The following is a 16,462-nucleotide window of genomic DNA, read 5'->3' as shown; positions in this document are numbered from 1 at the left end:
TTTATTCATATTCCTGTTTTATGCCTGCGCTGCAGAATAATGCAGGAAGCAGTGAAGGAAGGTTGCTGCCACGCTGCAGTGACTGCAAGGACAGTGTCAGAGGTTAATGACAGTAAAATGTCTGATAAAACGCTGCATAATTAACAACTTTTTGGACAGCTGTTGTTAGCCTGCTAGCCATGCTAGCTCCAGCAGTTTATGTTTACAACCCTGCCCACGCTATTTCCTGTCAGCCCTGCTTTTGGCCACAGAAATTTTGGTCTCACTGCAGCTCAAGGTATTTGGATATCTGGTTGGTGCATTACATCATTTGACAGATATCTTGCTAAATGAACAAGATAACTATGTTTCATTAAGAGTGTGCCTGGTAGAAAAAGATTTCCACACACCTACATCTATGCAGTGTTTCACTTATTGTTGAACTTGAGGTCAATTAGACCTTCATTAGAGCATCCATAAGGCAACAGTGGACAGTTAAGAGTGTTCCTGAATTCATTAAGCGGCTGCTTTAGAAAAAGTTACATCACTTCAGGTTTTGATTAATATGCTGCTGTACATATAAAGCACGTTTCTCATAGCAGAAATTTTTACTTGTTTTAGCAGGAAAAGAACAGGTGTTACTCATGTCATTAATGAGCCAGCATGCTACAGGACCCTGAAGCTGAAGCAGCTAAATTGAATGCAGTGATCATCACATTTATTATTTACACCTGTGCTTTTCCAGCCTGTCCTTATTCCCAGGGCGTCAAATATGGCAGCCTGGTCAGAAGCCCTTGGTTTCTGTCACTGACAAGACACCCTACAGCGTCTGTGTGAGACGCATTGAACTTTCAACTACCTACAATATAATCCCGTCCGTGGCAGTAACGTGGTAGACAGAGCGACAAAATCCGAGTAGGGAGAGGTGGTTGATAGGTCAAACATGCACTCAACTTTCACCAAGGAGACCTGTGTTCACGTACTGTGTGAAATCAAAAGTCAAGTTGAGTTTTTTAATCACGAAACATATTTATGTACTATGTTCGGCATGCGTCACATAACATAGTCGTTTCATGATCATTTTTCTAAACCTAACCCAGTAGTTTCCTTGCCTAAACCTAAAGTAGTTTTGGTGGAGAAACATACAAACCTCTAATGACGTAAGATCATTTTGACAGACACTGTGCCATGTAACGAGTGGAAATTGACAAAGAAACTGACATGTCCAAAACTGGCGCTACAGGGATCATAGTTTAAAGCATAGGGCCACTGACCAAGCTGCCGTATTTAAGCTGGGAGTGAGAATGTGTTGACTTTTCATAATGTGACACATCAAAATGTCTTCATTATTGTCTTTATTAAACCATTAGAGATAATCAGGCTTCTCTTTACATCACAGTTTGTGCCTTTAAGCCAAGCAGCAGACAGAAGACTAGTCATATATCTCCACACAGATCCACCTTTTGCATCAATAATCAGCTCTTAATGGCCTCACAGGGGGTTTTACATTGAATCAGCTCTCCTCTCCTGTAGTCGCAGAGACTAATCTCAGTCAGCGAGACAGAGAGCAGACATAAGTCTGAGCTCCCTGCCATGATGTGGCACAAGACAGGATACAAGATTGTTTTCTACCTTCTCCCCCTCCTCCCCCGCTCCTTCTCCGTGCCACCGCCACCATCAACAACAGTCATCTGTCTTCTCTTAGCCAGGCTGCTTGCCACTGATCGCTCCAATTATCCAGAACCAGGCTGACTTTGCAGAGATAGTGGCCAAAGAGATTCCTACGCCAACGTCTACAACAAAAACAGCGTCCCTTTTGTCGTGCCAAATGATATTCAGTGCTCTAGTAGAAAGTGCGTCTGATGAACAAACCCTTATCAGTCTCCTTTGGTCGTCACTCCCTTTGACTGAACTGTAGGATTTTCAGTGTTTCCTTAGAAGCCTCATTTCATTTAATGAGACTTTGTACTGTGTGAGACCCCACAGTGTGTTGTTCCTCCCTGTGTACACATCTCTGAATTGAAGAAAGACAAGACAAGCTCTGACTTACCCGCTATCTGATTTTCTTCTCTTTGGTGAATGTGCTGCATAATATAATGAGGCGATTTAGCAGGGAATTAAGTGAATGAATTATACATCCACATGGCCGTTTGGGATGAACCCGAATTAGAATTTCCAATGGAGAGAGGCTGTGGGATGAATGAGGAGAGGAGAGGAGAGAAGAGGAGAGAGATGAGAGATGGCAAGAGAGAAAAGAAGAGAGGGTAGAAGAGGAATGGAAAGTAGAGGTGAGAGGAAAGGAGAGAAGAGGAGAGAAGAGGAAAGGAGAGGTGATGGAAAAAGTAGAGAAGGATGGAGGAGAGGAGAGAGGAAATGAGGGAAGAGAAGAGGAAAGGAAAGGAGAGGCGAGAGGAAAGGAGGGAAGAGAAATAGAGTGGGGACAACAGATGGGAGGAAAGAAGAGGAGAGTAAAGGAGGCAGGATGGAAGAGAGACGAGAAAAGGAAAGGAGAGATGAGATCAGAGGAAAGGAGGGAATAGAAGAGGAGAGAGGGGACAAGAGATGAGTGGAAAGGAAAAAAGAGGAGAGGAAAAGAGAAGTGAGGAAATAGGAGAAGAGGAGAGAGGAAAGTATAGAAGTAGAAAGAAGAAAGGAGAGGGCAGAGGAGAGAAGATGATAGGAGAGGGGAGAGGAGAGGAGAAGTTAGGGAAAGGAGAAGATGAGAAAGGAAACTAAAGAAAAGGAGGGGAAACAGAAAAGGGAACAGAAAAAAAAAGGAGAATGAGAAGGAAATATAACAAAGCTGATGGCTATATTGGGTCTGTACTTAATGGGCTTAAAAGTGAAAAGATATAATCAAAGTCAAAAACAAAACTCTCCATAAATTTTCATCTGACTAAGAAATCACAAAATGCAACGAGTTTCCAAAAGCAGCAGTTTAGATGACAAAATGTCAGTGGAGCGTTTTGCCACCGCATACACTGTCAACAAAGTGACACAGAAAATGGATGTCATTTTCACTCTCATTTGGGTGTTTGTCAATCCCCTGTGGGTGCTGTGACGCACCGGTCAAGTGCCTGCTCCCTCTTCTCTGTGACACAGGAGAGATTTCAGGTTGGCCTGGTGACGATCGATACGGCGCACTGTGACATGGCCCCTCAAAGTCACGTCGTTAAATGCCACCATCTAAGCTCGATCAGATAGGCTTTTGCTGCCTCATTCATTCAGACTTTAGCCGAGTCACAATCTGAGCACAGCTGCTCGGGCGCTGCATCTCCACAGGGGGAGTGTGAGGTTTTCCCTCGCCGCCACACAGCCCAGCACCTACACTTTGTTCACAATCAGCACTTCTATTCTATGAAAGGCTCACCAGCTGCAGCGTTAGCTCTGACACGTCGGGTAAAGAGTTGTGACACAGGGTCATTTCTTCAGGCCACTCTCCATCTGCAGATGTCAGGAAGCAGAGTCACTCATGCAGGTGAGACTTTGTGTTGTGTAACTCCATCAGAGGAGCCGTGCAGCTGCCGCCCCCCCCCCCCCACCCAGCTCAAGAGTCTTTACCACATGCTGAATAATTCAAATGTTGCATGTTTGGTGTATTTATGTTTATGTTTTATGGCAGAAGGAGGCAGCGTGGGTGACGGTATCAGTCAGCAACATGCATCGCTCTTTCTGGGCAAAGTGACAATACTTTTCATGCATACCAGTGTGGGGTCATTTTATATCAACATCCCCTGTGCAGAGACGGTATGTGGTAGTATGAAACCTACAGACAGTATTTGTTTCCCTGTTTTGGCTCTGTAGTCTTGCACAGCGGATTTGAAGCAATAAGTCTACACGATTTTACCACCTACTGTTCCCCATATGCGACGCTAGCGTAAGAACTTTTACAGACAACTAGTATTATGAAACTTTACGTGGATTAGACTTACACACAGCTACAGCTATGTGTAGCTGCACAGTGGTACCTTGAGCTAAATGGTAACCCTAACAAAAACCCTAAAGGGGTGACTGGTATTTTTCAACCTGGACCTATTTTGTCCATGTTTTTGTATCTAACTGACCAATGGAGACAACATCCACAGACACCTGCAGCCGGCAGCGGCGACACAGGCAGCAGTACACAGTATCACTCAGGGCATGTTCGCACCATCAGTTTACATCCGCTAAAAGTGATTGTTTTTGCCACTGACAGGCTCAGATTATTATTTTAAGTGTCTGACAACATTGCAGAAAGGATTCCAACAGATATAGACCTTTATGTTTAATTGTAAGCTTCTCTTTGTTAACCAGAAACAGCCCCAAAGTGGCCAAACACACCAGACTCCATTTAAGTAAACAGTAGTTTTAGCGTGTATAGACACGCCATATTTTCACATGTAATGGGGTGAATTAAGGGTTTATTTCAACCAAACCAGAGTTGATTACTGTCTGAACAGTGGAAAGACGAACTGAGACAGTTTCTATGAGTTTAATTTTGTTTGTCGACTTTGATTAATGTGTGTGTTTACAATGATGAAATTGCTGTTTATTTAAGTCTGGTGGGTTTGACGATACAGATTTTGGGGCTGTTTCTGGTTAAACAAAAGGATCTTACTCTTTGACAAAAAGGTCTATTTCTACAGAGATCCTTTCCATAATGTCAGGGGTTGGCAACCTTTGGTATCACAAGAGCAATTTTGGCAACAACAAAAAAATCCGTCTGGAGCCGCAATACATATTTGAGCCTCATAAAAAGGTAACTTAGCCTTTTAAGTTAAATTTTGCCTGTCAACATTACTAATAGATCTAAATTAGTGCTGCACGATTAATCTAATCGCAATCGCGATGTCAGGCTGTGCGATTACATAATCGCATAAAAGGCTGCGATTTGCGATTTAATGTAGGCTAAATAAATGTTAACGTGTGTGCCTGTGAACGTGACTGCCTCTCCTGTAGTGTGTGGAGTTTGTTGACATCACGCCCACAAGCTATCATGGTGCGTGCAGCCGGCGTGCAGCAGTGACCAACACAGACGCTCAAGAAGAGCTTGACCATGAACAGGCTGAGTTGGTGGCGAAAAAAACGTCTGTTACATGGCGATACTTTGGATTCAGGTACGGTGACGTTGAACAGAAAGACGTGCTGTGTAAGTGTAAAAGTTAAAGTCGCCACGTCCCGCGGCAACAAGACCATTGTATATCAGCACTTGAGACGGGACATGACGACTTTAACTTTTACACTTTTACACAGCACGTCTTTCTGTCCAACGTCGCCGTACCTGAAAGACGTGCTGTGTAAAAGTTTAAAAGTTAAAGTCGCCACGTCCCGCGGCAACACGACCATTTTACATCAACACTTGACACAGCACAGGGAAAAGTAGGAAGAGTGCACGCGAGACAAAGCCGAGCCGTGTAACGTTAAAGACAAAGGGACAACTGAAAGCCGCCAGAGCCTCATAAAACAACATCCAAGCACAGTTAAGCAAACATTTGTAAGTGTCACAGGGAAATCATAGACTCCATAACAAATGAAAAATTGAGCAATTTTTGCTCGGTTTCGGCCCACTTGACATGCTGCTGTGTTGTGCTATGGCGTGCTGGAATTTGTCATTTACGTGATAACGCCTGAACGCAACACAGGCTCGCTCCGCTGTGTGTACAGTTCCGTGCTGGCTGCTGTGTGAGCAGCGTGTTTGACTGTGCTCAGTCTGTTGATGGTCATTGACACACTGTTTGTTCATAACAATAACTATGTCAGGTCAGTGCCCCCCTAATATAATGTAGGGGAAACACTGAACCAAGCAAAAAGACTCATGATACCATTTATTTATTATATTTTATTGTAATTATATTGTAATCGCAAATCGTGATATTGTCCACCATAATCGCAATCGCACATTTTTATCAAATCGTGCAGCACTAATCTAAATGAGCATTCATTAATATGTTTTAGCACGAGGTGGCTACTCTGCAGAGGGCTGTTTTTGATTATTTTGTTCTTTAACTTTGCAACATTGCTGATAAAAGCAAACAAATTTGTCCACGCACTGTTAAATTCTCAACTTTCCTCTGAGACTTTTCCGTTTTTGGATTTGGTATCCACAGCTAGTCTAGCAAGGGAGACTCAAGACTACTGTAGCCATCACCAGTGATGTTTTTATAGGAAAAAGCGCCAGGCCAGAGACGTATGACGCACATTTTAGTTGACGAAATGTTAAAACATTTTTCTCAATCAGTGTATAGGCTAAGCATTTTTACAGTTGAAGAATGTATGAATCACTTTAGGCCTACAACACTAAATGAAAATTAAAATGTTGGTAAGAATAATGGTTATTCATTTCCATATCATTTTCTGTCAAAGCCACAGGGAGCCACTGGGGAGGGGCTAAAGAGCCGCATGCAGCTCTGGAGCTGCAGGTTGCCCACCCCTGCATAATGTTTTCAGACACTTAGAATAAGAATCTGAGCCGGTCCGTGGCAAAACAAGTACTTTCAGTGGACATAAATTGACAGTACACAATTGCCCATTAACATTACAGTGCAGGATGTTTGCTCAATACTGGACCAATTACACTGTTGTCATCATTAGTCACTTAGACAAAAAATACCAAGGTTACCCTTTCAATGATATGGTGTTTACCTACCTTAGAAGCACAAAAGCATTTGACAGTTCAACACAATATTACATCCTTGACAACACTGTGTCAAAAATCATCGCAAGGGTCTCATGATCACAAACAGTCTATTTGTTTTACTTTAGACTGATCGCCCCCGAACAAGGTGTTGATGGTGTGTTTGTTGGTGTTCACATCCATAATGGATGAGCAATATTGGACTCGCAATCCTTTATAGTCCCCCAATTTTAGGGCAGTGCACCAGGATAATATTCCCACACACACCTCAATCTCCCAGAGTACGTGTTTCTTTTACTGAAGACCAGACTGGACTTTAAAAAGCACCTGAAATAAGCAAGAACTGAAGAGTACAATCCTGGCAGAGCATCACCAGGGAGGATGCCAAGTGTCTGCTGATGTCTTCGGGTCATAGAGTCCAGCCAGCCACTGACAGCAAAAGATTTGCACCTAATTCTGAAATACGAAGACCTTTTTCAAGTTAACTTACTTTCTGTCTTTTGAAATGGAATGACTGTCGATAAAAGAACGTTGCAGTTCCTACACAGTTTATCTGATGTGGATGTAGTCACTCTCAAGACTGAGTCAGCACTTTAACCTCAACATATTCTTTTATTTCAAATCAATGCAACAAACTGCAATACTGTCTGACTGCACTGTAAATGCTGTAAGTCACTTCTGCAGTTGAGATCATTTAGTCGCTGCTGCTAATGTGACCCTGGTTGTTTGAAACTGTACTTACATAGTTAGGTCTGCTTGATGTTTCAGATGCAAAGACAATATCAGCTGTATTACATTATAGAAGGATGCGTTTTATCTGTGAGTGAGTGTAATGCTGTCGAGAATGTGGGGATTTCATTGCCCCGTGCTGCAGGATTCATCCTGTGTACACAAGTATTCTGTTATGTACAACTCGAAATCCTTGTTTGCCAAATATGTCTCTCTTTCGGAAACAGGGAGCCAGTCTGTCTGTCTCAGAGTACAAACAATTTCCAATACAGGCATTTATCTGATGCTGTTGAGGATCCAGAGCTTTTAGTGTGTGAGCAGGTGGACCTCATTGTTTTGCTTGGGGCCTCTGACAGTACACATGGCTGCTGATGTAATATCACCAGAAGTGAAGCAGGGACCTTCCAGTTGTGCGGCGGTCTTGCTGCTCTGATGCAAACCTGCTGAAAGACATTGTCAGGAGATGTCACTTGATGCCATCTGACAATTTCTGTGGCACTCATCCACCGCACAGATTCAGGACTGATGGGATAGAGGCAGTTTAGGTGATGACTTCCTCGATCCCTGAAAGTTGTGAGTATACAGCACGTGCCCCCCCGCCCGCCGAGCTGTCACTGCCTTTCAAACTTGTGTTTTGGACAGCTTTATAGGTGCAGGGTGGAGCTGTTTTGAGGTTTTCCATTTGTGCTTGGCTGAAGTGCACACAGTCTGACAGCAAAGTACAAGGAGAAATCTTTTTCTCAACAGTTTACTGTCTGTTCTGTTCATTGCCACATCCATCACTCCTCTCTCTGCAGCCTGGCCACAGTTTTTTGGGCTCTCAGTGGTCATTTTGGATGGATTGTGATTAGCATATCTCAACAATAGGAGCTGATTGTTTGTGTTGTTGCCATGTTGGAGTCTTTACTTCCTATTGATCTGGCATTGATTAACTTCTAGGCAGCATTGATCAAAGGGCGAGTGTGTTCATTTCAGTTGACAGCTGAAGGGCATGTGCTTACACTGTCTTGTGTGGTTGTTTGTATTGCGTTTGTTGACTGAGTGGAAGAAATACAGACACAAAACTGTTGCATCATCCTTTCAAAGATACCTTGTTTATTTTCATTGGTAAGCTGCATCCTCTCTGGAGGCTGCAGGTTGTGTTGTTGTTGAATCGTATTGTACAAAAGCCCTGAGAGGCAAGTAAGAAGAAAAAATCTGGTGATCCATTTAAGTGTGATCTAAGTGATTTTCTCTCCTGTGTTTATGACTTAAGAACAGGTGAAAAAGATACGCTGTTAGCCCGCTAGTTAGCAAGTGAAAAACATATTGTTCACGGCTTATCAACAGCTTCATTCTAGGTTAGGTCAACCGCATAACTAATATTAGTTCCAGGGCTGTCATCATCTATTTAAAAGGAAAATTAAAAGGCCCAGACACACCACCAACTTCAGAGAACTAGCGGTGATGAAAACCCTCTGCTGCGTTGCCCTACATAGCCTATATTTCAGCCAAAATGTTGCACATGAACACACTGCAAAGGCTACAGCCCACACGACCAATAAGCATGTATGTTCTGCACCTGTGTGAGAGGAAATACCCCTCCACACCAGCAGATGGCAGTAGTCTGTATTCGTCATTCAAAAAGGGAAACCGGAATACCAAAGTGATGCTAGTTAGCCAGTTAGCATATGAACAGCACAGTCACACAGCAGCAGACTGGCAATGGTGTGGGATTCACTGCACAAACTAGGGCAACAGATGCTCATCGATGGCCCAGTGTTGACTGGCACTGACCGGCTGACTGACGACTTGGTGTGTCAGGGCCTTTACAGCTACATTGACTATTTTAGAGCATTTTGAAACAAAAATTTTGTTTCAAAATACTCTCAAAGATTTAATGACTGAGTGCTATTTCAGGCAGCAAGTATATGAGATATGCAGTGGAGAATATACTACAGCAGATGCTCAGAGTGTTAAAAAAATGACGCTACCCAGTGTGTCTCATACTGATGTTAACTGTACCTCAGTGTGTTGGTATGTGACGCCAATGGCAACTTCTCAAGCATTGGTATTTGATGAGTTGGGAGTGAGATTGGGTTGGTTTACTTAATGGTTACATAATAATCATTTTGGACAGCAGTGTGAGGTAACCTGTCATAGCAGTGCAAAAAATGTTTATTTCTTCAATTATTATGTACAGGGAAAGATTTTGAGCATATTTGAATATTGGGGGGGGGGGGTGTGTCCCCTGGTATACGTTATAATTACTGCCTAGGTTAGTGTACTGTACTAGTAGTCAAATTAACAGGGACACCTCACCTCTTATGAGTGGGGTGTTTTACCAGCTGTCACCTGGCAGTAGCTAGCAGGTGGTTTGCATCAGTGTCAGGCCCCCAGGAAATGCACTGGACTTTGAAGTCAACTTGACATAGTGACTGCAGCTTCCAGGTCCATCACATGATGCTGTTTTGCATCATAATCCCCATGAAATTACTTATTCACTGTTGAGATTTGGTCCATTCGGTTTGATAACATTTTGAAAGTCTGGAAGAGCTGCATGATTAAATCATTTCATCCCCATTAAAGATAGCAGAGGACTAAACTAGGCACTTGGCCGTCAAAGTTTGTCACACGGCTGCTCTATGGGCCCAGTGAAGCGGAAGATCTGAGTAATTTTACACCTGCAAAGCCGAACTTTTTTGGTTTCATGCACTTTCTTTGGAAAGATTGCGACCCCTCCTCTGACACTGTCTCCAGTTTTCTTTCTTCTCTGGTTTTGACAGATGACAAAAAAAAAAAACATCTTAGAAAAATTATTCTGGCAAAACTTTTTTTTTCGCCTGGCAGGACTTCCCACCTGTTTTCACAGATTTAAAAAAAAGAGAAGTAAACTTGGAAAGTTCATCCTGGCAAAACATTTATTTTCACATGTTCTTAAGACAAACACAGGAGAGAAAACAGTTGAGATCATGCCTAGGAAATAGATCACCAGATTCTTTTCTCACTTGCCTCTCAGGGCCTCTGTAGCATTGCTTTACACTGAGAGGTGTTTATACTGTAATATTTCATCCACCCAAAAATAAAATAATAGAAAAACCTTTGAGGGAACTGCAATACAATTCAACAACATCATGAACTACGGCCTCCAAAATGGCCATCAATTTGAATCAGGCACCTCTCTAAAAGAGTTTCAATATAAACTGAACATTATAACCTTCGTGAAGGTAAGATTTACTGCCAGGCTGTTGCATTCGACTGCCAACTGAGTGTAGGAATCACTGTAGTTCAAAAAATAAATGTGTAACTGTTTTCTAAATGTCACATCAAAGAATATATTTGGCTGTGCTCTTGAGGTGGCCGCATTTAAACATCCAAAGACTTCTTCAAAATTGCTGTATGTGAATTTTGACAGAAAAAAAGTGTAAAGATATGGACATGCTATCCCTTGTGCCTTAAAACATTCTGAATCATAACCTTACAAGTATTTTTCAGGGTTGGTGGGTGACCTTGTCTTTTATTCATAGCTTTTATTAAATTCTAATTTATTTATTTGTTAGTCTATGTAGAGGGTAAGCTGGCAATAGTCTATATAGTATTTGTTATTTGACAACAAATTCCATGAAAAGGCCAAAACCAACACAAGGCGTTTTTGGACCAAACCAGTTTTGGGGCCTCCCAGAGAGGAACTGCCCACGAGGAAGCTCCACTGAGAACTACGTACCTTCAGGTCCTTTTTTTGTTTGCATTCATGCTGCCAATAAGAACACTGAAGTGGTGTAGCAGGGACTTCCCATTGTTCCGACTACCCAAAATTCCAAAGCTCGAGTAGTCCAAAAAATGTCTCACTGGACTGAAAGCCAATTTCTATAACAGTCCCATATCCCCAAAACAAAGGCTGTTGCTTCATAGTCCTCTTTCTCCGAAAATGCACACTACCTGCAGTTAGACAACCCAACTGGCCAAATGTTTACATAGTACGTTTCTGTAAACCAGCGATACGTTCCATTTGTGAGTGACACTGGTGAATGTGTGGTTAGGTTTAGGCACAAAAAACACTTGGTTATGGTTAGGAAAACATGTTTGGCTTATAACAACCACGTCTGGTGGCACAAAAGTCACTGGGGAAAAGCTGTGAAATGTCGGTAAAACCACCTGTTGGTGGTGGCTCAAACACCACTGTAAAATGTTGGGAAGAGTCAGGAAAAACACCAGGGATCAGTGGCACAAGCACCTCAGGGAAACTGAAACTAACTGCAGGGAGTGTGCTTTCGGAAAACCAGGACTTTGGAGCAAAGGGCGTTTGTTTGTGTGACAATGCGCTATAGGAGAAATGGGCTGTCTGTCCAATGGGACATTTTTTCAGACTAATGGGGCTTTGGAATTTTGGGCTTTAGCGACAGTGGCATAGCACTGGTATAACAACGTCAGTTTCGCTATGATGAGTCAAATTCGTGTTGTATTTCCACCAATGCATATATGCTCAGTAAAGCCTTGACTTCACTGCCGGTCTGTTTGTCAGCATTTTCTTCAAGCTGTTGTTTACATGGCTATTGGGTCTTTAAAAAGGGCCGTTGCTGGTGCTGCATTGGCTGTTTTCAACCAGTCGCCACACACTTGCGTCACTCATCGTTCCTCCTGTGCTGGGAGAGAACCTACTTTGAAACAGGAGCTAAGAAAGATCATAACAGTTGTTCCTACGTCTTAAAGTGTAGACACAACAAAAGAGAGGTTCTTAGAACTATGAAAAAGTTCCTCCTGTCCGAAAGCACCCAATGTGTCTGTTTCTTGATTATTCAGTTTGCTTCTTTGCCCTGTTGATAGCTCTTAGCTATCATATAATTATTTATTTTTTATTTTTTTAAGAAAGGCTAAATACTTACATTAAACAGCTGGGCGCTGTAGTTTTTGTCAAATGTAACTAAAACAGTAAATTGTGCCTTAGTTGTGGACTATTTTCAGCAGTGGAGAAATACACACTGGATTCTTTTGTATTTACCAGCAGCAGGATGGTGTTTGTGGGATTAACTTGAATTAAACTACAGTGCCCATTTTCATCATAATGAAGGAACATGTCACCCAAAGCAACAGTGTGGCTCATTGATGTGTTTTTAATATTTCTTGGACAACAGTGGAGCTCGTTGGCACAGACAAGTGAGCTGTATCAGGCTTTGGCTACACACACAGTACTTGTTGGTGAGATCAATGCATTGTTGATTTTGGATCCTCTTCATGGGATTTTTCTGACAATAAGAAAAATACAGAATATCACCAGACTCTCCCTTTAACAGCAACAATATAACTGAACAATGTTACAGCGGAAAAAGTATACAAGATGCTGTCAGAATTATTATGTTCACTGTATTAACAGAACATTATTTCTGTCTGTCCCTCTCAGTACAAACAAGTGGAGCAATATATGTCCTTCCACAAGCTGCCTGCTGACTTCCGACAGAAAATCCATGACTACTATGAGCACAGATACCAGGGCAAGATGTTTGATGAGGAGAGCATCTTGGGAGAACTCAGCGAGCCCCTCAGAGAGGTGACACATAAACGCACAATAAGACACACAATTACCACATGTAAAATTATTAAGATTATTTTTGTGTTTGAAATACTTCAGGTTATTAACTGTGATCTTCCTTTTAGTGATGTATGTTTGATTTTGAAAGTACTGAAACACAGTGCTTGTTTTTCGCCTTTATATTGTAGTTCATTCATCACGTATACTTGATGTGTGCTTATATAAGATGAACTTTGATACTGAAATCCCTGAACTCACTGTTGATGCATGCAGAAGGAGGCACTTGACTGCAGCGCTTTGCTTCAGTTGCATATTTGACAGATATTTCTCACCAAACTATGTGTCTTTTCTCAGGAAATTGTAAACTTCAACTGCCGCAAGCTGGTGGCATCCATGCCGCTGTTTGCCAACGCAGAGCCAAACTTTGTGACGGCCATGTTGACAAAGCTGCATTTCGAGGTATTCCAGCCGCATGATTATATTATAAGGGAAGGCACCATTGGGAAGAAAATGTACTTCATTCAGCACGGAGTCTGCAGTGTCATCACTAAAGGCACTCTGGCAATGAAACTTTCTGATGGCTCATACTTTGGAGGTAGGAAAAAGTTTGTGGCTTACACATTTACACTCAGTTTTTCTGGTGGTGCCATTTTTTGCTTCTGTTTTTTAAGCTGATGCATTTTCTCCATACTCCTTTCAGAGATCTGCTTATTGACGAGGGGTCGGCGAACAGCCAGTGTGCGAGCAGAGACTTACTGTCGACTCTACTCTCTATCTGTCGACCACTTCAATGAGGTGCTAGAGGAATATCCCATGATGAGACGCGCCTTCGAGACTGTTGCCATCGACCGTCTAGACCGTATAGGTAATAAGTCCCTCCTGTGCATGCATACATAGAATTAGAGGATCACACACAAGTACATTCATGCAGTCCGCAGGGTGTTCTCATGTACTGGTAGTATGTAAACCACATAATTTTGAAGGCTGTGATCACTTGACGAGTGCAGTGACAGGAATGAAGAATTAAAGTATAAAGAATTATAGCCCATACAAGGAGGCAGGTTGGTGGGTAGATGGATTAAACAAACACATGAAATTTCCCCAGGGGACCGGCGTTTGTGTCCCATGTGAAACCAAGTGAACTTTGAGTTATTTTAAGGTACATCGTTGTCGTGATGACACCCAACCATGATTCTTTTCGTAACCCTTACCTACATAATTCTACATTAAAAGAGTACTTTAGTGATTTCCGACCAGCTTTGTATCAAAACAATGTGAGTAGTACGTGTAAATGAACTGTGGTAAACTTTCCTCCATCTAACCAGTGCCTAGATATCCCTCCTAGCCCCCCAGCGAAACTCCACTGGATGACGAGTTTCGCTGGCTCTCGGGCTACAGCCTGTACTTCCGCATTTTCCTATTGCTCGCAACCCATGCCACCACCAAGGGCAGATAGAGTATAGAAGCAGATCAAGAGACGGTAAAACTAGGCAGTGGTGATTGAATATATATCAAGATCATGTTACTTCAGCATTGATGTACTTCTTTAAATACGTAACTTTACATTAAGTACATAACGTAACAATGCCAAACTATGATACCTTTACTGAACCTATCCTACGTAACTTTACATTACTAATGTGACAACCCCAACCATGTTCCACCATGATCATAAGATCTCATACGAACCACTTTATTAGGATACGTTGCAGTCAAACATGTGACCAGCAGTTCAAAAGCATGTAACATTTGTATTGCATTATTGTAAGTCTTAGCATACAACTCATTTTTAAATATAAAAAAGACTCTAAAATGAACCCCATGTACAGAGAACAAAATAATATTGTGCTTATGAAATGTTTCCATAATGTTAATGTTGAAATAGGCAGTAAAATGAGCTGTGCTGTTCCCTCAGAATGACACGGGACACTGTAACAGTAGATGAGAGTACAGGGTGACACATTCATTTTCCTTGGGGCTTGTTCTGCTAGAGGATGTACCTGGTGTGAAGGGCATCACATGCTATATCTAACTCATATTGTTCTTTCTTTCCCAATCCTCTTGTTTCCATATATTTCTGCTTTGTTCTGCCTTTTGTCCTCTCTGCTCCGTCCTTTCTCGTCTCTGTTTGTAGCTTTTTAATAATCCATCTATTTCTTTCTCTCTGCAGGTAAAAAGAACTCCATCTTGATGCACAAGGTCCAGCATGATCTCAACTCTGGTGTCTTCAACAACCAGGAGAACGAAATGATCCAGGAGATTGTCAAGTATGACCGTGAGATGGTGAAGCGGGTGGACCTGCAGCGGCCGCGGGCCATGTCCATGACCCCTTCCATCGGCGGTATCTTTGCTCCCCCTGGCCAGCCGTCAACAGGCTCCGCTATCGCCACTCTGCAGCAGGCTGTGGCCATGAGCTTTTGTCCTCAAATGGCGAGTCCCCTGGTGGGTCCGGGGACTCTTCAGTCTCCTCGTATGGTGCGAAGGTTCCAGGTGATGCAGAACCTGGCCAGCCCAGTCTCAATGTCTCCGCTTCAGTCTCAACCTCCTCAGACGTTTGGAGGGGCATTTGGATCTGCAATCTCCAGCCCGCCTGTCCAAAGCCCGCTCGCAGCTTCAGGACGAACTTTCCAGTACATGGCGAGCGCAGGACCCTCTGGTTCCCAGTTGTCCCTAGTACAGCACCATGCACCCAGCCCCACACAGACCCAGCAGAGGCCTGCGTCACACAAGAGCACCCACTCTCTTCATACAAGTAGCTTGAGCCAGGATACCCGGGCCCTGTCTGCTTCCCAGCTTTCACTCCCCCAGGAGGGAACACCACAAGCTGCCTCTGCAGCCCCCAGCCCTCCACAATCCACCCGCACGTCCAACAACTCCATTGGTCCCCCTCAGTCCTCCCACCCCAGCCTGCCAGGGCCTTCAGGGGTGGGGAGATCAGCAGGAGCTCAGCAGAGGGTGGCCTTTGCCTCCACACCCCCTCCTGGTGGACCTGCTGGAATGGGGGCAGTAGCAGCAGCTGCTGGATCAGGACCTCCAGACTCTGGAGTTCCCAAGAAAGATTCAATTGTCAGCCTTCCAGAGCTAGACTCTGCCAGATCCCGGCTGTCTTCCAACTTGTGACCCTGGTAGAGTTCAGGAAAGATGCCTTTTTTGTAGGAGAATCTGTTTGTTTTAGGTCAGTCCAGCTGATCTGTCAGTCTGCTAAATGACCAATCAGCTACCGTTGGCGCCACCAGTCATTCAGCATGGATGCACTGTGTGCTGGTGTCAGCAGAAGGAAAAGAGCAACTCAAAGTCTTGAGACACTTTGGCTAGGAGGAGTCTATACAATTAAACTAGTATAACTTAAGGTTGAACTGGTCTAGTCTACTGTGCCAGCACCTTTAGTCTTAGTATCACCCCTTACACTCTGCTTCCAAACACCTACTGTATATCGCTGTCTTTACTGTAAAGATATGAAGAAAAGTATGATTCATGTAACTATTGCATACTGTGTAGAATCCATGCAATGCAATCTAGCAGGAGCTGGACTTAAAAATGAAAATCAGGGACTTGAGATCAAATGACAATGAACATTTTAAGCGTTCAAAAAGTGTTTTGAGTGTAATTTTTCCGTATAAGCTGTCGTAGCAAAA

At 43.0% G+C, this 16,462-nt stretch overlaps 1 protein-coding gene across 1 annotated transcript in view; it reads left to right on the top strand.

The window, feature by feature from the left end:
- The window catches only part of LOC117272415 (potassium/sodium hyperpolarization-activated cyclic nucleotide-gated channel 2), a 49,235-nt gene extending 33,005 nt beyond the window's left edge, over positions 1–16,230 (top strand). Inside the window, exons 5-8 of the mRNA XM_033651337.2 lie at positions 12,699–12,845; positions 13,182–13,422; positions 13,528–13,692; positions 14,998–16,230. Coding sequence (XP_033507228.1) covers positions 12,699–12,845; positions 13,182–13,422; positions 13,528–13,692; positions 14,998–15,947 — 1,503 coding nt within the window. The 3' untranslated portion in view covers positions 15,948–16,230. The remainder of the gene's footprint in view (positions 1–12,698; positions 12,846–13,181; positions 13,423–13,527; positions 13,693–14,997) is intronic.
- Positions 16,231–16,462: the final 232 nt, after the last annotated feature.

The sequence above is a fragment of the Epinephelus lanceolatus genome, chromosome 12 (assembly GCF_041903045.1).
Source record: "Epinephelus lanceolatus isolate andai-2023 chromosome 12, ASM4190304v1, whole genome shotgun sequence".
In the NCBI taxonomy this organism is placed as follows: Eukaryota; Metazoa; Chordata; class Actinopteri; order Perciformes; family Serranidae; genus Epinephelus; species Epinephelus lanceolatus.
This window is presented reverse-complemented; position numbering and strand designations above follow the sequence as displayed.